Raw genomic sequence first — 22,507 nt, 5'->3', positions numbered from 1 at the left:
ATCCCCTCCCTGCACCAGGGCGCACCTTGTCGCCAGGTGGGGTACAGAAAAGGAGGCCCTAGTTCTAGGCCGGCTCAGTACTAACACCCTCCTGCCCGCACCCCAGCCCTGTGACCCTGAGCCTTAGATCATGATAGCATCTTTTAGAGGCTCCGCTAGATGTCCCCCGAGATAATCTGCAGCTCTAAGGTTCTGGAATACATCCATGGCATCTGCTTACAAATGCCAAAACCCCAACATCATTCGTCTTGTCAAGGCTTGTACCCACAGGCCTGAGTGTCATCCACATATTAATTCAGGGAAGGAACCCATCAACCCTGCCATGTGCCAAAGCCACTCTCACCTCACGAGATCCCAGTGGGCGTGGTCGTGGATCAGGACAAAGAGCGTATGTGGGTTCTGAAAGGAGTTTTGCAGAAAGGACTTAAATTTCGTCTGCGCTTCGGCATCAAGTTTCAAAACACACTGTTCGACCCTCTGCTTAGTCACACGCTCCTTTTCCAAGCCAAGCTCCAGTAAAACCCCTGTAACGTGGTAAAAGTACATCACAAGTAATCCATGCCAAGTAAAACCCTTGTCACTCGTTTCTCATTCACTCAACAGACACCTGGTGAGCACCTGCTATCCGGCTAGCATTCTGGCCGGCCCCAAAACTACGGGGATGTGGGAGACGTGGGGGAGTCGGGGCACCTGACCCCATGCACACCGTGGTCACACGTATGTCTGTGCAGGAGTTGGGCGAAGAGGCGGGCCTGTTTCCTATCGAGGTGTGTGCACAGTGGCCCACCCAGGGGGTATAGCAAAGCTGGCTTCATGAGGCTGGTGATCCTAGGCTCGGTGGGACCTCCCCGCCATCCCCAGCAAAATCATCTCCCAGCCTGAAGGCCGTGGAACCCTAAAACAAATCCTCTGAGTGAAGACATTGACTCTTTGTGTTTTTCATATTTCATCCCCTTGAAAGCACAGGGAAAGTACATGAAGTTGAAGCAGGATATCAACACATGGGTTGTTGACCTGAGTGGGGGAGAGTGGAAATTCAAGTCATGGTTCTTGCTTTAATGGATTATAAAATCTTGGGCAATTTGCTATCTCTGAGCATCTGTTTCATGATCTATAAAATGGGGGTATTAATCCTTGCCCTACCTACTTTAGAGGCAAAGACTGGTATTTCAATTCCAAATCTGAAATTAAGGGAATCAAAGCTTCTCCCACACAGACACCACAACCTGCCCCCCAAATGCCCCGTACCTGAATGCCAGACACGGAACAGGGTCTGCTGATAGGTCACTTCGGAGGGGGGAATACAAATCAGAAAGTCCACCTTCTCAAAGGATCCTAAGTCCAAATTTTGAGTGCTGGAATCCGCAATTGAACACACATGGGAGAGGAGCTTCTGAGCCACGGCCAGCTGGAAGGGCCGGATGTGGTGGGGCTCCAGACTGTAACCTGGAACCAGAGGCCCCATAAAGGTGAGATGCAGAGGGCCAACACCCTGGACGTCTGCTAGGGAATCCAGCAGCAGGGCCCTGCCTAGCGCACAGAGTGACCAAAGGGGGATCACACCAACATTTATCAAGTGCCTACTCTGGGCTATGTACATTTCATACTTTTCAGAATTTAATAATAAAAGGATCAACAGTGCTCAGGGAGCACAGAGGCAGTGACCTTCTCTACCTGAAGGGGACAAAGACAGCATCCCAGGGAAGCTGACCCTGAGACAGGACTTTGGAAGAGGCTGCGAGTTCTCTGGAAGAGAGGGAGACCATCACAGCTCTTCGGGAACTTGGGATACATAACATATTTCAATGATGCACTGATAAGGTGGAAATCTACACAGAGAAATATGCCATCTCTGGAAAAGTGTACAAGCATCCATTTCAGGGTAGGATGAGACTACTAGTGTTTTAAAGACTAAAATAAAAATTATTTATCAGTCCACTTTGATGCTCAGAAAATGCCCTGCCTTGCTTCCTCATAGCCCCCTGGCGCCCCCTGGGTGCTGTCTCGTCAGCCCAGATCCTGGCCGCGGGCTCCCCACATCACTCACTCGTGCATGCCGGAGCTCCGCCAACATCCAGGGATGCTGATTTGGTGACAGAGGAGGCAGTAAGTGAGGACGGAATATGGCCTTGATTTTCCTGATGAAATTTGTCCAGCAAAATGTCAATGTCACCCTCTGCCCAAAACAGAGAGAACAACAGAAGTGGGTTTTCCATCCCAGTGAAACTCAGCAAACCTCCATGCGACACCTGCGTATGAGGCACTGTCCGGGACTGGGGTAATGGAAATAGAGAAGACATGGCCCATCCAGTCGAGGAGCCCATAGCCTAGTAACGAAGGCGATTATGTCAGAGAAAATTGCACTGTGAGGTGGTAGGTGCCAGGACAGAAGGAAGAGCCAGGTGCTGAAGGACAGGAGGAAGGGGTCCGAGCCCATCCTAGAGAAGGAAGGGTCAGCAGAAGTTTCTGGGAGGAAATGGGGTGAGGAGCCAGGCAAAGAAGGGAGGAAGGCACAGAATTCACAGCATAGAACACAAAGACTCAAGAAATTCGGGGGGGGTGGGTAGGGAGCCACAGTGCACAGGGCTGGGGAGGTACAGGGGAAGAGGCACAGGACACTCGTGTGCCCCAAAAACCAGGAACCACAAGCCCCCCCCCCCACCTAGGAGAACCCAGTCAGTGCAGGAAGATGGCCAGCCAGAGACCACCACAGAAAGGGTCGTAAATGCTAACACGGAGAATGAAGGGGTCACCCTGCACATCCAAACCAAGGCCGGCCTCAGCAGGTCCTAGGGAACGGGCTCCGAGAGGACTGCCCCTCCCACTTGTGAACTTACACCTGTGTCACTACAAGCCTACCTGGACAGAGGGTGCTAAAAAAGGCCCCCAAGGAGTCCACTTTCCCCGTAACCAGCTCATAATTGACTTCTTTCTGGTACTCCGCTGGGGTGAGAAGGCTCTCGGAAAGGATTCGGGCTTGGTATTTTCCTGGAAAACAGACAACTTTCACTGGGCCCCTCCACTTAGAATTAGCACGTGAGCCCCTCGATGGCAGAGTCTGTGCTCACCACTCTCTTTCTCTTTCTCTCCCTATCCCCAGACGATGGCCTAGTCCCATCCTCTGCCCTGGCCTCCTGATTCCCTACAACGTGGGAGGCACAGAGTGCTGCCACGTGGTCTTGCGGAGCCCCACAGCTGTCCCCAGTGGCAACATCGCCTGCCTCCTCATTTCTCTCAGGCCCCTGCTCCAACGTCACCTCTGTCGATAGGTTCTCCTGACTCCTCTTAATAGCCAGCTTCCCAAATGGGATCCTCCATCCCCTGGCCCTTCCACCCGAGATGTTCTGCGCTGTGTCTGGCGTCTGCCTCCCCCGCCAGAATGTCCGCTCCGGGGAAGCAGGGACCTCGTTGTCTTCGTGCCTGTGTCCCCAGCCCTTAGAACAGCGGCTGCACATAGTAGGGCTTCAATAAGTACTTGTATAATTTATTAGTTAATTGAGTTAATTGACTCATTAGTCTACATCATACAAGATCGCTGTTGTTGCTGTTCTGCATTAGCTAGTTAAAGCAACGGAGGGCCACAGTCAGGGAGGGACCAGTCACATCACCAGGTGCGTGGAGCCGGGCTTTCCACCCCGTCTGTCCAGGCTCCAGAGTTGCCCAGGCTCTCTAGGGGGAAATGGGGATGCTCACCCTCCACTCGGAGGAAGAACGAATCCTAACTCGGCAGGCTAGCCAGCGCACGCGCCCCTCACACCAGGAGGGCACTAACCGCAGTCCCTAACCGACTGCTGCTACAAACCCCGGCCACAAGAGGCAAAGTGCGCAGATCTGCAACGGAAGAGGACACAGCTGCTCTTCCCGCAGCCGCCACACTCGGGCGCGGGGCTCACCGGTGACCGCGACGCAGGAGTCGATGGCGGGGCTGCGGCAGGCGCGGACGATCACCACGTAGTTGGTCTTGGCGAGCTTGCCCTCGATGAGCAGCCGGAACATCTCCGAGAGGCCCTCGGCCAGGGAGTAGGTGCACTCGATGATGTGCACGCTGTTGCCGGAGCTAGCGGCCAGGCCGGCCAGCCAGGGCAGCTGCGCCGAGCTGACCGGGGCCGCGGCACCGGGCGCGGGCGGGCAGCGCTGCGGCTGCGGCTGCTGGGACTGCCGGATCTCCGTCAGGTGCGACTCGCGCCACGAGCGCAGGAAGATCTGCTCCAGGTCCTCCATCAGGGGCACCTGGTCGGCTGCTGGCAACAACAAGACGGCCCGAGAGGCTTCAGCGCCCGCCCACGAACACGGAGCGCGGGCCTGGGGAGATGCGTGCGGGCGGGCTCGGCAGTAACCCAGCACGCATCACTCGGGCTCCACCGTCTTACAGAGGCCGGGAGGCTGCGATGCGAGCACCGAGGGCACGCGAGCAGCCCCGCGCTCCCCAGCCTAACCACGCCGCAGCTCGTCCTGCCCGTCTCTCAGTCTGGTTTTCAGCGACAGGTTCTAAATCGCTCTAAGGACTGAAGCCTCCGACTTCAGGGCTTGTCTCGTTCCCCGCCCCTGTGCGCAGAGCCGGGTGTCACTGTCGCTGGGCACACCGGGTCCCTTCGAGCGATTCACGGCCACTTACTCAGCAGTGTCTCCACTGTTGATCCTTCTATTGCTTCCAAATAACCACTGCTATAAATACCTCCACAACACACGTCTTCAGGGATGGAACCTACTAACTTCCTAAATTCTCAAAACCGGGCTTCTAGAGCCAGCTAGTACACATGATCGGGCTCTTTCCAGGTGGTCCAAGTGTGCCAACCCACCATGACGTTAAGGGTGGTGAGGACACTGGGTTTACTGCACCCTTAGCTCCACTCGATACCATCGCTGGTATTAATTTCACTGAAAAACATTACTTGATTTGTTCATTTGTGCCTCTCAGATGCCTAGTGAGACTGAATACTTCTAGCATTTCTTTCCTATAGACATTTTCTGGTGCCTTTGTCCAAATTTTGTATCTGGAGCTGAAGGAAGAGCACCCCACTTCAATTCAGAAGACGTGCTCCCTCCCAGCTCTACCCAGCACCAGCTCAGACCGAGAGCTAGCTATCCTAGGATACTGGTTCCTGACCTGATCGACGGGGATCACACCACCCCCTCACCTGGCTAGGCCACGATTTTATTAGATTAGCTGTTAGACCTCCCATCTCTAAAATCTTGCCCCTGAGCCCACACCCCCTTATGGAATCACCACCACCAAGCAAAGCTCTTGGGAGAGTTGTCTACCCTCACCACGCCTGTTTCCTCACCTCCTCTCTCCAACCCCCCACAGCGCACGCACAGCTTCTGTCCCCACACTCCTCGTACGCACTCATCATCAGGGGGGCCGATCGCTTCCAGACACCCAAACCCAATGGCCAATAATGAGCCCTCACTCCGCTCCTGGCCTCACTGACTCAGGGGGCTGGTCCCTCTCCTGAAATGCTTTCACGGGATTCTGCGTCCGTGTCTAGTGTTCCTTCAACACGTGCTGAGAGCCAACTTTACATGGCTGGTACTGCTGGACACACAGACGAGAACGAAATCAACCATCCTGTCTCACAGCACTTACATCCTAAGCGGGGGACATGCACCTACAGTAAACAAATACACATGGCATGTAATTTCTGGGGGTGCTAGTGCTCTAAACACAAGATAAACAGTAGACAGAGCCACGGGGGCCTGGGGAGGGGGCGCTGTCTTAGATACGGTGACGAGAAGGCCTCTCTAGATGACATACGAACCAAAACTCGGAGGCCATGAAGCAGTAGTCGTGCAAATGTCCTGGGCAGGCGTGTTTCTCGGCAAAGGAACAGCCAGCGCAGGGGAGACTGGTATGCCTGGGGGGACAGCAGGGCTGGAGGGACTGCGGGAGGCAGGCCGATCACGTGGCCCCTGGAACCAGCGTGGGTTGAGTGTGTGATAGGAAAGCTCGGCAGGCTCCAGCAGAGAACAGATACGATCAGACTCACAATTGTAACAGACGTGATAAGAGCAGCTCCCTGGCAAGGAAGGCCCGATGGGGAAGGTGGACAAGGGTGGGTCTGGGACGAAGCAGGGCTTACTGATGCATGAACTGTGGATCGTGAGGAAGAGCAAGACACACGCCATGTTTTCCCAGAATCCTGACCGTTCCAGGCAACATTCTCAAGGTTCCGCCCAACCGCGTGCCTCCCCGGCTCTCCATCCACCTCCTCCTCCAGATCTCTGACTGCTGGGGTGCCCCGGAGCTCAAACATCGGCACCTTTCTCCCAGGGGCTCTTTTCCAGTCTCCCAGCTTCAGTGCAGATCATCACTGGGCCAGTGTCCCCCAAACTGTAGCTGCACCTTCTCCCTGGGGCTCAAGTCCTGTCCAGCCAAATCCTGCAACTCGCCCCTCGGCAGCCTCACGGGCATCTCAAACTCGAAACAGCCAAGGCAGAACTTATGCTCACCCTCTGGCTCCACCACCCACCTGGGGACTCAGGGCAGAACCCAGGCTGCACCGTTCCTTCCCTTCCCTCAGACAGACAGCCTACCGCCGCCCTTACAGCTTCAGAAAGAAATCCAGCGCCACCCTCCCGTGACCCTTAGTGGTCAAAGCCACCTCCCACTTTCGCTGGGACAACACAGCCCCTGCACCGCCCGGCCCCACGCAGCAGCCGCTGTGGTCTTCTGGAAGCGAAGGTCAGATCATATGCATTCCAGAGGTGCTGCGGGTTGAATTGTGTGCCCCCTCCCCAACTCATATGTGGATGCCATAACCCTCATTGTGACTGTCTTTGGAGATAAGGCCTTTAAAGAGGGACTGACGTTAAGTGAGGTCATAGGGTGAGGCCCTGGTCCAGTGGGACCGGTGGTGGTATGAATAGAGACACCGGAACCCTCTGTCCCTCTCCCCACACGCATGCGCCCAGGAAGGGCCCGGGGGCACACAGAGGAGGTGCCGTCTGCAAGCCAGGAAGGGAAGCCTCCCCAGAACCCGACCGCCCGGCACCCTGAATGTTGGGCATCCAGCCTCCAGACCCTGAAGCATAAATGTCTGCCGTTTAAGCCCCCAGGCGGAGGCACTCTGCTATGGCAGCCGGAGCTGACGGACGGAGCTGACGGACACGGAGCCGTCTGTCAGTGTGTCTCAAGTGCAAACTCTTGGCCGTACCCCGAGGCCCTGCCCCTCCGCCGGCACCCCCTCCCCCACTGTGCTACAGCCACCAGGCCTGGCCCGCAGCCCTCACGGGCCTCTCCCTCGCCTCCCCCACCTCCTCACGGGCCCCTCTGGGCCCCCTTCCCCCTCGGGCCCCTTGAACACCATCTCGTCACAGAGGCCCTTCTCCGTGATGCTGAGCCAATCCCCCCCACACAGAGCTCCCTCTCCCTGCTCACACGCTCTGCCTGTTTACGGCTCCTCTCCCACTAGAATGTACTCTCCTGAGGGCAGAGCCTTTGTTTTATTCCCTGATCCCTCTGCGCATCTGAATTGGCAGGTGCATGGTTTTTGGATTATCTCCAGAGGTTCTGACCCACTTTAAGCCCTGCCCAGGCCCTCCGGGCGCTGACCTGACTGCAGCATCAGCACGTTCCCCGGGCTTCCATCCCCACGGGCCCCGTGGCTTCACAAGGGCTCCGGGTGACGGGCCGCGATCAGCTTCTGCATTTCCCACTCCGCTGATTAGTGTACCAGCGACTCCCGCGCAACGGGAGGGAGACTCACCCAGCTGCACGAGATAGTAGACGGTGAGCAGGAGTTGTGTCTCCTCTGAGATGGGCTGTATGGTGGAGGCCCCATACTGCTCATACGCCCGAGAGATGGACTGCGAGTTCTGGTAGCATGCATACAGGAGCGGGCTCACGACCACGTCGTTCAGGTTCCCGCAGAGGTAAGGGAAGTTCCCGTGGCCTGCGGAAGGAGAAGCCGCGTCCGCTCGGCAGCTGGCAGTGGGCACAGCGTGTGGCATCTCCAAACACAAGGGGGCCAAAGCGTGCAGGCCAGATGCCGCTGGGGTAACTCTCGTGCCCCGTTTTGGGGAGACCTCGGACTTCCGGCCCTTGCTGAGCTGGCGCAGCGGCTCGGATAACGGACCAGGGCTGTGGCATGTGTTCACTGCCTTATCTCACACGTGAGCGGCCCAGAGGGACAGGCCCGTGGCGGAAGCGTCACCCCGGGCCGCTCCTCAGCACGGACAACAGAACGCTTCGTGGAAGCAGCACCTTCTGGCTCTCTGCTGACTGCCTGCCAACCAGCCGCCCCCCGCCGCCCCGACTCCCCGATGTGGGATGCTGATTCACATCCTCCCGGGGCTCTTGAGCAAGCTGGGTTAGGAAAATAAATCACTGTACAGGCCAGAGGCTCCAGGCCCTGACAGAACTTGACCAACACTTTAGCGCACGTTATAGATTCATTCTGATGACAACCCCCAGAGGCGGAAGAGCCCGGCTGGGTTGGACTCTCCTCCGCACGGTGCACCAGCTGGGGGGGCCCTGGGCAGGAAGTCTGACATCGCTAAGCCTCAGTCTCCACATCTGTACAATGGGGTGAACACACGCAGTCCCCGTGGGGCTGCTGAGATGATCAGATGTGCTAAATGCGTGTGTGCTGTCCTGTACTCAGGCGGTCTACACTTACGCACCAAACACACACTTACTGAACGCCCGCTGTATGCTACGTGCGGGCGTCGTGCTTGGCTCCAGGGAGAATCTGATGACTGAGACAGATCACACCCTCAAGGAATTGCTTCTCAAACCTGCGGGTGCATGAGGATCCCCTGAAAGGCAGCCTAAGACACAGAGTGCTGGACCCTACCACACAGCTTAGGATTCAGGAATGGGGCCTGACTGTGATTCTGGGATGCTCCTGGGAGTTCACGCCTCTAATAGGTCCTGGGGGTGGGGGGGCTGGTTCTCTGGACCAGGGACCACAAAGGGGGTGCCACTGCTCACCAGCATTATGATTCAAGCTGTATGGGGGCCCAGGTGAAAAAGAAACTAAGGCAGTCTCACAGAGAAGGCACGGGGGTGGATCTTAAAGCACAGGTGGGGTTTGGGCATGTGGTGGGTGGGGGCGGGAGGGGAGAGCCAGGGAAGCAAGCATGTTACAAAGAGCTCATGGCTCGAACAGAGCAGTTGCGCCAGGAAGTGCAGTGAACTTGAGGAACAAGGAGGATGGTCTCCATCTGAGGTCGTTAGCCATTAGACACAGGTCTGCTGGACCCTCACCCCGACTTCCCTGGGGCTTCTGGCTCGAGGGAGGTGCAGGTCCTGCCCGTATCACCGTGCTCTGTTCTCCCATCACTGTGTTCTCAGGGCCTACCACGGACACGAGATGGCCATGCGAAGAACATAGGTAATGCTGCTGCGTGCTGACCTCCACCTTAATCAGCTAACAGGGCCCAATGGGATATTGGCCCTGTCTCATGCCCAGTCCAAAACCCAGATTTGCACCCTTATTCCTAAATACCCTGTCCACTTTTGGTTTTTTAGGAAAAAGGAGTGCCTCTGTTAGTTCTTAACTGCCTGTAAGATCTCTCTCCCACTCTCCCACCACCCTCTCTCCTCTCTTCCTACAAACACGATACCAAATACAGTATTAACTTAATTAAGGATCGGAATGCACGCATGTGTGTTATCATAGGCCAGCATGAGGGACCAGCGAAAACCATCATCAAACAAGTCCCGCCCAAGCTTCACATTTCAAGATCTCCTGCTTCACTGGAGAGGGACTTCCTTAGCTGAGCCAAACATCTACCTCCACGCAGCATACATTGGACGCCAACTGTCACAAAACAGATCGAATCTAGTTTTCTTTTATGCTTCCACAGGGTGACCATAGACATTCCTTTCCCAAAGTCAGATTTCATAGTCAAAATATACCAGTGGCCCAGGGTGACAACAGGACCATCCGCCGGACCAGGGGTCCTTGAAGCAGGGGGCTGATGGATCCGTCTCTGATCCCTCGTGCTTCGTACTGGGCCTGTTCACGGGACAGCAGCTCAGTGAGGTTGAATGAATGAATGTGTGAATGAACGAAGAGATGGACATCGTGGAACCGAATCATTTCTCCCGGGCTCGTTGTGGAAAACCGTGACCAGCTCTAGAACTCTCGGCATCTGATCAGGGGCTATGCTAGTGACTGGTCTGCTTTGTTCTTTCATTGCCCTGGGCGGGGTCTTAGAGCTTTCTCAGGAGGACACCCCTGGCCTCCGCCTGTTGCCTGTTCCTTGCGGACTCCTCCAGGCTCCCCGACCTCCACCACTTGTCCCACTGCTATACTTGCCTTTAAATATCACCGGCTTGGCCTTGCATATTTTCAGCAAGTTGTCGGGAACGGACACCGGCTCTCCGGAGGCCATGACAGGAAATGTGACCGAAGCTGGTCCCACCAAGCCAACCTGGGGCACGCAGGACATGCTTGCGCTCTCTAGAAACACGCCAAGAGTGTTAGGAAGACGCGTGGGACGGGCCTCCCTCTCTGGCAGACCCGACGTCAGGCCGGCCTACACATCCGCTGCAGCCTGATGTTTACCCCTACTTAGGGGAACAGCTGAGTCCTGGAATCACAGATTCCTGAGGTCAAAGCATCTTTAAGGTCGCTTGATCCAACCTTCCCCACCAAACAACACAGTCTCCTCTTCAATCTCTCTGCCACGTGACAGGCAAGCCCCTTTTAAATTTCTTTAGGGTCAAGGAGCTAGCTTACTGCCGTACAAGGACCCTGGGCTCTGCTGTGCAGCTCCAACATATGAGAGACCCTTCGGTCATACCCAAGTCTGCCCCCTAGAACATCCTCGCCAATTCACACAAATTCACACGGTGTGCACGTGCACACACCCCCCCCAGACCTCAGCACCAGCACCACCACCGGCCCCCGAGTCTTGGACTTTTGGCGAGGTCGCTGTCACTTACCATACTTAGCTCTGTTCCCACCACCCTGGGAGTAGCCACCATCTGCAGCTGATGGAGATTCTGGAGACCACCCTTTGTGGCGTTTTTTGGGGGGCCCGGAGTTTGATAAGATACCTAGACAACATTCAGAGTACAGATTAGGCTGTCACTAAGGATGAGTTTCAAAACATTCCCCTGATTTGGAGAACACCTGCAATTTTTAAACATCAGAGCTTTACAATGGTTCTTAGCTGTTTTAGTGAAGCATCTGGGCTTCACTAAAGTGAGGAAACATCCTGTCCCTTTCAGTAAACATTTCATTCCAAACCACCCAAGTGCTGAGCATTATCTCTGAGCCTCGGCACCCTATTCTTTAAAATGGGATCATAAACCTGACCGTGAAAGGTGGTTTGATAAAGACCAAAGAGCATGCACATAAAGCACAGAGTCTGGGCCCACTGACTGGCAGCCCCCAAGATCACATCCTCCTCCCGGTCCTCCTCTGAACATTCCAGTAAGAGGATGCGTTTCTGCAAACCAACCACTGAATCCACCATCACAGCTTCACCACTGGGGGGCAGTACTGCTCCACCTGTGCTCGACTCCCACCCTAGCCTTGACCCCTAGCCTCAGACCAAAAAAATCAAGGGGAACAGAAGCCGGTGCTCGGTGCTCACTGCTGCTGTCGAGTCATTTCTGCCCACTCTAGATAACAGCATGTGCGTGACTCGCGCTTGATGTTCAAAACATCAAGGATCGGTTACCATATTTTTTTTAGCAATCTGACACAAAATTTCCCCGACGTTTAGAGCTATACATTCAACTATGACTGCATGATAAACTCACCTGGGAAAGCTTTAAATCTCTCCGTGCCTGGACGCAAGCCTATCTATCCCAAGTAAACCAAAACCCAGCACCTGGGGGAGCCCGGGCATCGTGAGGGCCCCGAGCTCCCTGGTGACTCTAACTCACAACCGGGGTTGAAAACCATAGTTTAGAGCAACATTTCTGTAAATGTGGTTTGAGAAGGAGCTGGACGGAAGCAGCAGAGGCTCGTTAAAACTGCCCGCTCCTGGGCCCTGCCTTGACCTATAGAACCGGATCTCTGGAAACCAGAGGGAGAAAACTGCCACTATTCCCGGGCGCCCCGGCTATGCCTGAGTGCTCTGTGGTTTGAGGGTTATTGCTCTAGAGTCTCTTCAAGGTAATAAAGCTATTCTCACCTCTTCCTTAGACTGATCAGAAACGAATAAAGTGAATAAAAAGTTAAAATACAAGGTACTTTGTTTACACAGAGCTTTCAAGCAGGTGAGCTCCGTCGACCACCCCCCACTGGCAATGCGGGAGGCAGCTACGATCACAGCCGTTCTGTTCAGACCACAGCTTCTGCTGCCCGAACATCCATCTCCAGTGCCAGCAGAAGCCCTCCCACAGGAATGAAGATGCCAGCGCCCCGAAAACCACATTAAACTACCAAGGAGGCGCTGGGCCTCGACACTAAGGACAGAAGGTCTACAGATATTTTCCCCTTTGGGACACAAGTTCTAGCCGCCCCTAGTGTGGACTCAGCTCATCAACTCTGCCAAAGTGACGGCCCCAGGAGCTGTCCCTGCGCTCCCAACGTGGACCATTTCTCGCGGTGGCTCCCGGTACTGGGGAGGGGGTCACTACTTGGCACTTTGGGTGAGCAATTCTTCATTATGCAGACCACTCACTGCGGGACACGGAGCACCCGGACCCCCAGGTGGGACCACCAAGGAAGGATCCTGGGCACCTGCTAACAGCACCCACCAGGGGGCAGTACCTCTCCGCTAAGAACCCCTGAGCCACAGCCCTCAAGCCCATATTCAAGACCTCTTGTAGTTTCAGAAACAGTTTCTTAAACCTGATTTCCTCTCTCCCCAGAGCGGGCGGGAGGGCCCAGGACCTGTGCCATTTTGTCTATGCTGTTAAAACAACTCCAGTCAGTCAGCATCCACGGCAGCCGGGCGCCAGGGGCCCCGAGATGGGGAGGACACCGACGCTGCTCTCGGGAACTTCGCTACCTGCAGGACACACATGGCCGGGCAAGGGAGACAGACACCTGGGGCATCCCAGAGAGGGAGGGAGCCCTCCTGCAGGAGGGGACACCTGAGCTACGTCCTGAAAGGCACGGTTAGCCGCGGGGTGGGGAGAACGCTGTGAGATCACGATGTATGGCCAGGGGGTAGAGACAGGACGGGGAGGGCACTGAACCCTCCCACACAGCCCGAGTGTGGAGGTCTTGAGCAGAAACAGCAGGGAATGGATGAGGTTCTACAGGTCAGCTGGGGCCAGATTCCAGCAGGGCTGGAGTGCTGCTAGGGACCTGGGGGCTTTCTCCTTCCCACACCGCTCCTCATTCACCAGAGCAAGGCCCTCGTCCCCTGCTGCTTGGGTGAAGGTTGGGCAGGGCAGGTGTCACAGGTCAGGTCTGCCGTCACCGTCCCAGAGGCTTGGTCCTTGGCCACCCTAAATTCAGCACCTCACAGTCACAGGAAGAAAAGTGGGGGCCTGCCTGGGGCTCCTTCTGCAGGAGGAGGGACAAAGGCTTGACCTTGGATTCCACGCTGGTTAGGACTGGGGAGTCTCAGGTCCAATTCAGAAAAGACACTGGTCCTTCAACTAAGAGGGAGACTCCCACCAGGGAAGTCCTCTGCTGGCCACGTAACGGAAGCAGGGAAGCCTGGGCGAGCCTGGGCTGCCTCTCTGGGCCTCACGCTCCTCTTCTACCAGAGTGTGGGGCTGGACAGTTGCTACGGGCGCTTCCAGTGGATAGTCTTGGATCCCCAAATCCACTTAGCTGTGTGCATGGAGGAGGAGAGAGGGAAGCCTGGCTCACTAAATGGCTCCCGCGAGCATGGAGGGGCAAGCACAGAGCCCAGAGTCAGACTCCATGGCCTCAGCTCTAGCAGAACGTCTCCTTAACCCCTTCATTCACCTCCTCATCCTCTTCCATGCTCCCTCCCTTACCATCTCGCTTGCTTCCCCAACTGTAAGTAGTAGCTCAGCTGTCACCTCCTCCAGGAAGCCCTCCAGATGTGCCCTGAATTTCCATACAGCCCCTCATCTGACCGTCTCAGCTGCCCTAAGAGCACAATTCTTATCTCCAGATGAGGCAACGATTTAGTCAGAAGGCTTGTCCAAGATCCCCCAACTAATAAGAGACATGGTTGAGTTTCGATTTCACATTTATCTGATTTGGGAGCCCACGTTCTTCCCTTGACACCACGCTGCCCCCTATTTCTCCAGAACTCTACAGCCCTCCTGATGCGTAGCCCACAGGCGACTGGCCGCCCACTGCTTCCTGGCGTACACCCATCACCCAAGTCGGTGGCCGAAGCTGCGGTCCCACCCAGCACCGGGGCCTGGATGGCCCCCAAGACTCGGGAGGCACCTGCTGGCTGGTCCTGCCTCGCCCTCTACGCCACACCAACTCCAGGAGGCGCCGTGGCCCCAGCACGGTGGCTCCCGCAACCCCCACAACAGCCTGGCCCGGAGGAAAACGCGACCCCCCTGGACAGGCGACGGCACCTAGCGCCGAGGGCCGTGGCATGGCCGACAGGTCGCTCTTCGCCAGCTGGTGGTGCTTCGGGGAATCTCGGCCATTGAGCACAGCTGGGCCCACGGCTGCCGTCAGCGAGGGGTGCTCAGAGGCTGGTCCTGGCAGCAGAGAGAGAGAAGGGGGGGCGCAAAGTCAGTTCACAGGACGCTCCGTGAGCCCAGCTAGCAGGAAATTACTTTTCTTCCATTTTTATAAACGAGCTTTATGCCAAGAAGTGATTCTGCCTGCTGAGAACACACAAACACACACGCACACACACTCCTGTTCCAATGAGCACGGCCTGGGTGAAAGCAGGACCAGGGAGACCTGAGGAGCCAGGGGGGCCCCTGAATCCCAGGGGTGCACGCAAGGCTCTTCCGCCTACCTCCCCCTCACCCTCCCAGCTCAGGCTTGTACCGAACATGCTCAGGAAACCTGTCAGGCTTGCAGTCACCCAGCTCCAGGCTGCTCACGGGGCCTGGGGCTCCCCGGGCCTGAGGATAATGCTGGGGGAAGTTGGGGGTACTGCTCTTCTGAGCCTCACTGCACTGCTTAAATGCCCACATCAGCCAGAATGGTCTAGAAGGCACTCCAGAGTCGGGGGTAGCACAAAACGTTTCCTGTGGGTGAGGTGGCACGATGAGGGGGTTCAGAGCATGGTTCTGAAGCCAGCTGCCCTGTGTCTGAATCATGCTGATCAGACCACACCACCAACAAGGGGATCACTTTCCGTAGCCAACAGGAACGAAGGACATCTTTCCAAATGAAAAACATAGCACGCTGTGCCGGAAACTACTACAAATTCAAGATGAAACACAAAGGCACTCTGGGAAAGAAGACAAAGCACGCCTATTATTTATCTTGAAGAATGTGTGGCTGCCTCATCGAGCCGCCATGCTGGGGACACGCCGGGGACATGCCAGGGACACGCCAGGCCCACGGATCCAGCACCTCTGGCGCTTCGCCGCCCACCGCTCACCTGCAGGCTGGGCTCCCATCGGGATGCTCAGCGTCGGTCCAGGAACGGGCTCACTGGAGAAGGCAGCCAGAGGCCCGGAGCTCTCCGCAGGCGGGAAGAGGGAACTCGAGCAAGTACTGGCCAAGGTCTGCCGGCTTCTGAACTCTAAGGGGGCAAGATGCATGGGTGAAAACCAATTCCCCACCGGTTCTGAAATGCTTTCTAGACTGGAATTTGTCCCACAAGAGAGCTAGATACCTAGATAACTCAAATGGTGCCAACACCTTCCTAGCTTTGCTTCAGGGGGAGGCAGGGGTGCTCCGTGCCAAGGCCAGGGGAATCTGTCTGGGGGACAGCTCTGATTATCAGGAGTGGGAGGCATCGTGAGCATTTGAGATGACACAAATGAGTCACCCCATCACTGCCCTTCAAGTCCAAGGAAAGAACAGACTATTACTCAGAAGGAGAGGAAGAGCCAACACCCGGCTCCCCCCAACTCCATCCTGAAAGTCACCCTCTGCCGGAAAGATGGACCCCAGCAGTGTGGTGCATCTAGCTGATGAGGAACTTGGTCACAGCAAGCGATCACAGACTCTTATCTGGTCCCACAGTGGAAGAACCACTGCCTCCCAGGACCTAGAAAATGACTGACACACAGCAGGAGCTCAAGAAATACTTATCAAGTGATGTTAAGAAGACGAGAGGGGTGGGGAGGAACGCCCAGAGCCAGCCCCTCCTGAAGCCCTTCCTTCTCTTCACAGCAGCTGGCTGGGGGTGGCCAGGTGACCAGAAGTAAGCCAACGCAGACAAGTGAGGGACAAAAGGTTCTCGCAGAGACCCCTCCTGGGACATGTCCCTCCACAACTGGGTGAGGGGGGGTATCTCAGGGACCACGGACCACCTATGGCTGGGCCTCTGAAAATCCATCCCCCCCACCACCGCCCTCTTCGCTCCATAGATGACTTAGCCATGGGTGATACAGGGAGACAGGAGGGAGGAGAAAAGCCCAGGAACTTCTTCAAAGACAGGACTGTAAGGCTGGCCTTTCTATTCTATTCACAGAGTTCAGGACAGAGAGAGAAGTATTATTCAAGCCATTATTCCTCTAAATCAGGGTTTCTCAGCCTTGGCACCACTGATATTTTAGACTGGATAATTCTCTGTGGGGGGCTGTTGTGTGCGATGCAGGATTTCCGCAGCGTCCCTGGCCTGCACCCGCCAGATGACAGCTAGCGCTCTCCAGTCATGAGGATGATAAAGGTCTCCAAGCATTGCCAAATGTCCCACGGGGGACAAAATCACCCCCGGTTGAGAACGTCTGCCCCAAACACTTGCCACAAGAAGGCACAGCACGGTGTGGCCCTCTGTCAGCTTTTAAATGTCCCACGCAATTCGGCAGGTACTAGACCCACCCATAACACACAGCGGCGTTGTGATTTCCCGGGGCTGACCTTTGGCCTGCAATCATGCCTGCAGAGCAGTCTCTCCTCAAAGTCCTGCTGCCTGGCACCTGGGCCCGCTTGGAAGACCCCCACCCCCACCCCCCGGTTCACCCACCCAACCCTGCTCAAAGCCCAAGTGCTCACCTGAGCCTTTCCAACAAATGAGAGGTCCTTTGGTGAGAGTCCCTTGTGCATTGCGGACCAGGTAATACTTCAGGTGTTTCTGCTTCTTGGGCTGAGTGGTCAACTTAAGATTTATGTGATTAGAGAATTCTGTGAAGTAACAGAAGCCTTTCTTTCCACAGCCAACACAATTCCCAGAGAAACCTGGGGGAGGAAACAAACCATGAATGTCTCCAACTTACCTTCAATATCCTCTTCAAATAATACAGACCTCATGGAGGGGCACCTGGGTGGCTCAGACGGTTAAGCGTCTGCCTTCGGCTCGGGTCATGATCCCAGAGTCCTGGGATCGAGCCACGCATCGGGCTCCCTGCTGAGCAGGGAGTCTGCTTCTCCCTCTCCCCCTGCCTCTCCCCCCTGCTTGTACACTCTCTCTGTCCCTCTGTCAAAAATAAATAAAATCTTAAAAAAAAAAAAAAATGGAAACTCTTATCCTCATTCTGTGCCACCAACCAGAAAATTCCACAAGGCAAATGTCCCTGGCACCTTATGCTGGGCCAGGGGTCAGTATGACCTCGACTCAAACAGAAGAAGGACCAAGAAGACTTAGTCATGGACAACTCCCGCCCCCGCCCCGCCCCACCCCGCCCCGGCAAGCTTGGAAGACTGAACTTGCCCCAGGGGCAGATTTTAAAGCCTGTTACACAGAGCAAACTTTACAAGACAAGAACTGTCGTGTTCAACTGTCTACACTGATCAAGTACCTGTAACAAGGTGGTACGTCCCTATCTCCAGTCACAGAATCTCGACCCTAGGATACACTGAGAGACCTCCTGGGAGCCCCAGATCGCACCCCGATCCCATGAGTTGCTGAAAAGAAATGAGGAGAGCTCCATGGTGCAGCCAGAATGGCGGCAAGGGAATGCTGGGGGCCCGGCAGCCAAGGGAGCGGAGACCGTCTGCAAGAGCATGGCCGTCACCGTGCCGGAGTCCCGCTGCTGAGGCCCGAATGGGCCTTCCTGGGGAGGGACAGAGGTTCCCACCAGCTGTGAGGCCCCAGAAAGGCTGCCCCATGACAAAACTACCTCCTATGAACAGTTAAAATCCAGAGAGTACGCATGAAAAGAGCTTTATGAACTATCAAGTCCAATCAAACCATCCTCAGAACCGCTGGCTCACAGAGGAGAAATGGGCCGATTTGCCTTTCCCCCTACAGCTGCTGGTGTTCACAACCACCATCTCAAGAAAGCCTTCCTTAAGACCTCGCTTCGCCCACTGGTGCGTCTGGTTTCCATGGTACAAAGTCCTTTGGTAGGGGAGCCTCTGAAGCTGAGACTAATCTATTTTGTCATATTCAGGGACTGCAAGTTTACAAAGGTCACTCTGACTTTGCCCAGGAGGGCCATATGGCCATGTGCACAAACTCTGCTTTTTTAAACAGGGTATTCCTGAGGCCTCTGGCTAACGTTCAAAATAACATGTTAGTGAAGGTTCACCACATCTCCACGGGGAAACGAGACATCTACGTTACAGAAACTTACTGGATTTTCTGATCTCTTTTACTCTAAGCAAATTTAATATTCCTTCAAAGGCCTTAGAAAGAAGGACAAGTCTCTTGGTCGAGCCACGGGATGGGTACAGGTTGGTTGAAACCTTCCAGAATCCATTCTCTGTGCACCAGAGCAAAGAGACAAGGCACCAAGAAATGTCAAACACCGTGCTCTCCATTTACTTGTTTTTATGGGGACAGGAAGGGAATGAACGTGCACAGAGAACCAGGGACGTTCTGGTCATCTGCTGTCCTCTAGAGAGGTCACTCAGCTTTATTGGCATAACAACTAGTCAGTCGGGACAGCAAAACCTTCTTTGGGGAAGCCTGAGAACCAGAGAGGTTATGTAAGAGTCCAAAGGGGATGCAGACAGTGTGTTGCTCCATTCTAGCACGAGAACGGAGTGTAGACCCACAGACATGACATTCAAGGCCACCCCGAATCCTACCCAACCCCCATCTCCAGCTTCCACTCCTGTTCCCCACTCTGCTCTGCCAAATCGCCAACTGGACCCCCCTGCCCACTCCCACCACCCTCCTGCCTCCAGGCTCATGCTCCTTCCTACAGAAGCCCCACCTGTGTGTGTCCCACTGTCACCCAATGCCCAACTCAAATGTCGACTTCTTCAGAGCTTTCCTTGACCCAAAGGGCTGAAGCTTGCTGTTCTCAGCCCCCTAATGCTCTTTATACTGCTCAGAAGACCATGGTAACTTCTTCTTCTGTGTTTATCGAAATTCACGTCTTTTTCCCCCATAACTATCCCCCTGCTCCAAAGCACCGGCATCATGGTGTGAGTGCACGTAGGTGCGGGCTGTGTGTGTACATGTAAGTTTATGTGCACAGACTAGCGTCCAGCACATGGTAGACAGTCAGTAAATATCGGGAGGGAAGGCAGGAGAAACAACGTAACGATCCATGTGAACACTTTAGGATTTCTGCATATTCTTTGAAATAATAACCTACTGTTTTTTATTTATGCCTTTATCTCCAACCTGGATCCCTTACGATACGCACAGCTCAACTGCCATCAAAGAATGAGGCCCCGAGAAATCTTCCAACACCAAGTGTTGAAAAGATGGGTGGACAAGAATGACTGCAAGGCTGTGGGATGCCAGGAGCGCCGTGCCAGGGCCAGCATGGCCATCCAGAAGCAGCTACACGGATGTCAGGCCCTGGTTCCATGAGTAACGTGGGCTGTGGAACCTCGGCTCCCTTTCAGATGCAGGGCTGGGAAGCACAGACCATCAGGAACCCCTCCTTGTGGTTCAGAAGGGGGAACCGGGTCCAGCAAATATTTAGGGAGGCAGCAAGCAAGCTGCTCTCCTGCTTTGGCAACAATTTCTGGCCAGGAGAATAGGCTGCTCTTCGGAGAGGTGATCTGGGACCACGGAAGGGGCTGATCAAGAAAACCGCAGGACAGCTTCCCAACCAGTCCCAGGAGATGGGGGAAATGGCTGAAATCAGCCCAGCTGAACACATGAGGTAATTCTAATTTTTCAGGAAATTGTCTGCAAGGCAATAAAAGTTTTCACAAGGATGCATAAAATGAGCCATTCTCTTTGGAAATCTGCCTCAGGACTGGGGAGTTGATAATCTCTTGAGAAGACAGAGAGCATGGGATGCAGCCCGAATCCTCAGACTCCCAGGCACAAACATCCAGAGTCGAGAGACACGGTTCCTTCGATGTCCTACAGCACAAGAGACAGTCCATAAAATCGAGTCTCTCGTGACCACACATGGCAGCACCATCACTGCTCCCACACACGGAGCCAGGCTCTCCCTTCTGTGGGAAGACCTCCTGGCAAGGCAGGGCTCAATGGGGCCTGGCAGGCGAGGTCGGACCTCAAGAGGGGCTCCGAGCTCTATTCAAGGATGGAGCCTTCATAGGCGGGCACATGCCACACCCGAGTGGCGGGCAAAGCCTTAAGGACCAAGTCGGGGTTCAGATGAGACAGGAACGGGATGGGGATGATGGGCATGGAAAGATGGGCTAACGCTGATGGTACATTAGCAGGCTTGGAACATAACCAACAAGACCCCGGGATTCTCTAGAATCCTACAATAAAGCTCAGAACTACTTCCCCAGCCTCTAGTTCTCCCTTGGGAAGGGGCAGGGGGGGAAGAAATCAGTTGCTCATGTGAGCTCCAAGAGATCGTTCTAAAATGCAAGTTAAAAACATAGCAATCACCTTATTTGAACGTTTCCAAACATAGAAACTGTTACAGGAAAACTAGGAAGGAGGGGCCTATACAAGAAGAGAAAATTATCGACAGGTCAACCAAATGCTTTGGGAGAATCTTGTTTGGATTTTGATTCAAACAAACCAACTGTAAAAACAAACAAAAACTATAAGACAAAATTTGAACACACTGGATATCTGATGTTATGGAATGATTGTTACATGTTTTAGATATGATAATGGTACAGGATTTCTAACAAAAAGCCCTTACTTTTTAGAGATACACACTGAAATGCTTACAGATGAAATGACAGGTCTGGGATTTGCTTCCAAATAATTCAGAAGGTAGAGAAGGAAGAGTTAGGAGTGAAATGCAACTGTGTTAGTAACTGCTGAAGAGAAAAACAGATACATTATACTATCATAGTCTTCTCTCTACTTCGACAGTTTAAAAATGACTTCCTGGGGCGCCTGGGTGGCTCAGTTGGTTAAGCATCCAACTCTTGGTTTCGGCTCAAGTCATAATCTCAGGGTTGTGGGATCGAGCCCCGTGTAGGGCTCCCTGCTCAGCATGGAGTCTGCTTGTCCCTTTCCCTCTGCTCCTCCCCCCTCTCAAATAAATAAATAAAATCTTAAAAAAAAAAAAGACTTCCCGGGCACCGTAGCCTTTCGCAAGCGGGGCCCAAGCAGCCCCCATACCCAGTCTCCACCCTGTTTCTCCAGCACACCATCCTCCTTCATGCACATGGCCCCCCCTCCTGCCCGAGAGCACCCCGTCCTCTGGAGTATGAGACCAGGGCCAGAGCACCTGGGTTCAAATTCAGGACCTGCCATTTACTAGCTGGGTGACCCTGAGCAAGTCGCTTAACCTCTCTGTGCCTTTATTTCTTCATATACAAATGCCAGATAATAAGGTACCCACCGCGCCGGCTTATGTGATCCTACTGAGCAGTTTCCAACACACGGTCAGTGCTCAGTAAGGTGGCTGCTATTAATGTTTAGCTGCTATCGTTCTCTGACTGGCAAAACGCCACTGGTTTTTCAGGGCCGAGCTCAAACACCACACCCTCGGAGACACCCTTCCCGTCACCGGGGCTCAGTGCGCCCTTCCGTAGCCCCCCAGCTACAGCGTGCGGCACGGAGATGTAGTTTAAGCTTTATTTCTGCAGCTCTCTGAGCTGAGTCCCTGTCTGCCTGAGCTTTCGCACCAGGTGGCAAACCCCCAGGGAAGGAGCCGGTTGGACTTGACTTTGGGGCCCCGGGGCTAAACTGAAAGCCCACCTGCCATCCGGGGTCTACATTCCGTGAACGCTCAATGCTTTGCCTGTTGAATGAACACAGGACTCATTTACACCCAAAGGAAAAAAATGAACATTCTAGCTCAGTGTTTTCTTCCGTCTTAGCTGTCAGCCAATTTCAATGAATTACCGTCAACAACTGGAAACATACACCTAGATTTTCATCTTCTCAGACAAAAATCCCTCGGTTGATTCAAAGTCACTAAAACACGATTCCCTTCATTATAGTTTGGGGGGGGGGGTTATAAATTAGGAGCTAAAGCCATTCCTTCCCCCAAGATGCTTCACAGCTTCCATTTTATAGATCACTAAAAAGCACTGAGCCCAGGCCCCGGGGAGCGCTGCAGGGCCACCCTGCCTGTGCAGCCATCAGGGTTAATTGCAGGAAACCTAAACAGTGTTAAGTGTGCAAGCTGAGAGCATAAAGTTATTTTAAAAGAAGAAAGCATCGGTTATTACCAACCAGCCCTCGTTACCCACCTCCGATGGCTTTTTGGCGAGCAATTAACAAAGACCCCACT

The 22,507-nt window shown here is 54.5% G+C and overlaps 1 protein-coding gene across 1 annotated transcript in view; it reads right to left on the bottom strand.

Annotated features, from left to right (window-relative positions):
• The window catches only part of GREB1 (growth regulating estrogen receptor binding 1), a 71,330-nt gene that overhangs the window by 39,596 nt on the left and 9,227 nt on the right, over positions 1 to 22,507 (bottom strand). Inside the window, exons 4-14 of the mRNA XM_078055981.1 lie at positions 16,980 to 17,162; positions 15,415 to 15,558; positions 14,426 to 14,554; positions 10,895 to 11,008; positions 10,266 to 10,409; positions 7,707 to 7,892; positions 3,894 to 4,241; positions 2,860 to 2,988; positions 2,048 to 2,176; positions 1,249 to 1,446; positions 344 to 524 (exon numbers count right to left, since the gene is read on the bottom strand). Coding sequence (XP_077912107.1) covers positions 344 to 524; positions 1,249 to 1,446; positions 2,048 to 2,176; positions 2,860 to 2,988; positions 3,894 to 4,241; positions 7,707 to 7,892; positions 10,266 to 10,409; positions 10,895 to 11,008; positions 14,426 to 14,554; positions 15,415 to 15,558; positions 16,980 to 17,162 — 1,885 coding nt within the window. The remainder of the gene's footprint in view (positions 1 to 343; positions 525 to 1,248; positions 1,447 to 2,047; positions 2,177 to 2,859; positions 2,989 to 3,893; positions 4,242 to 7,706; positions 7,893 to 10,265; positions 10,410 to 10,894; positions 11,009 to 14,425; positions 14,555 to 15,414; positions 15,559 to 16,979; positions 17,163 to 22,507) is intronic.

Source organism: Halichoerus grypus, chromosome 10, assembly GCF_964656455.1.
Source record: "Halichoerus grypus chromosome 10, mHalGry1.hap1.1, whole genome shotgun sequence".
In the NCBI taxonomy this organism is placed as follows: domain Eukaryota; kingdom Metazoa; phylum Chordata; class Mammalia; order Carnivora; family Phocidae; genus Halichoerus; species Halichoerus grypus.
This window is presented reverse-complemented; position numbering and strand designations above follow the sequence as displayed.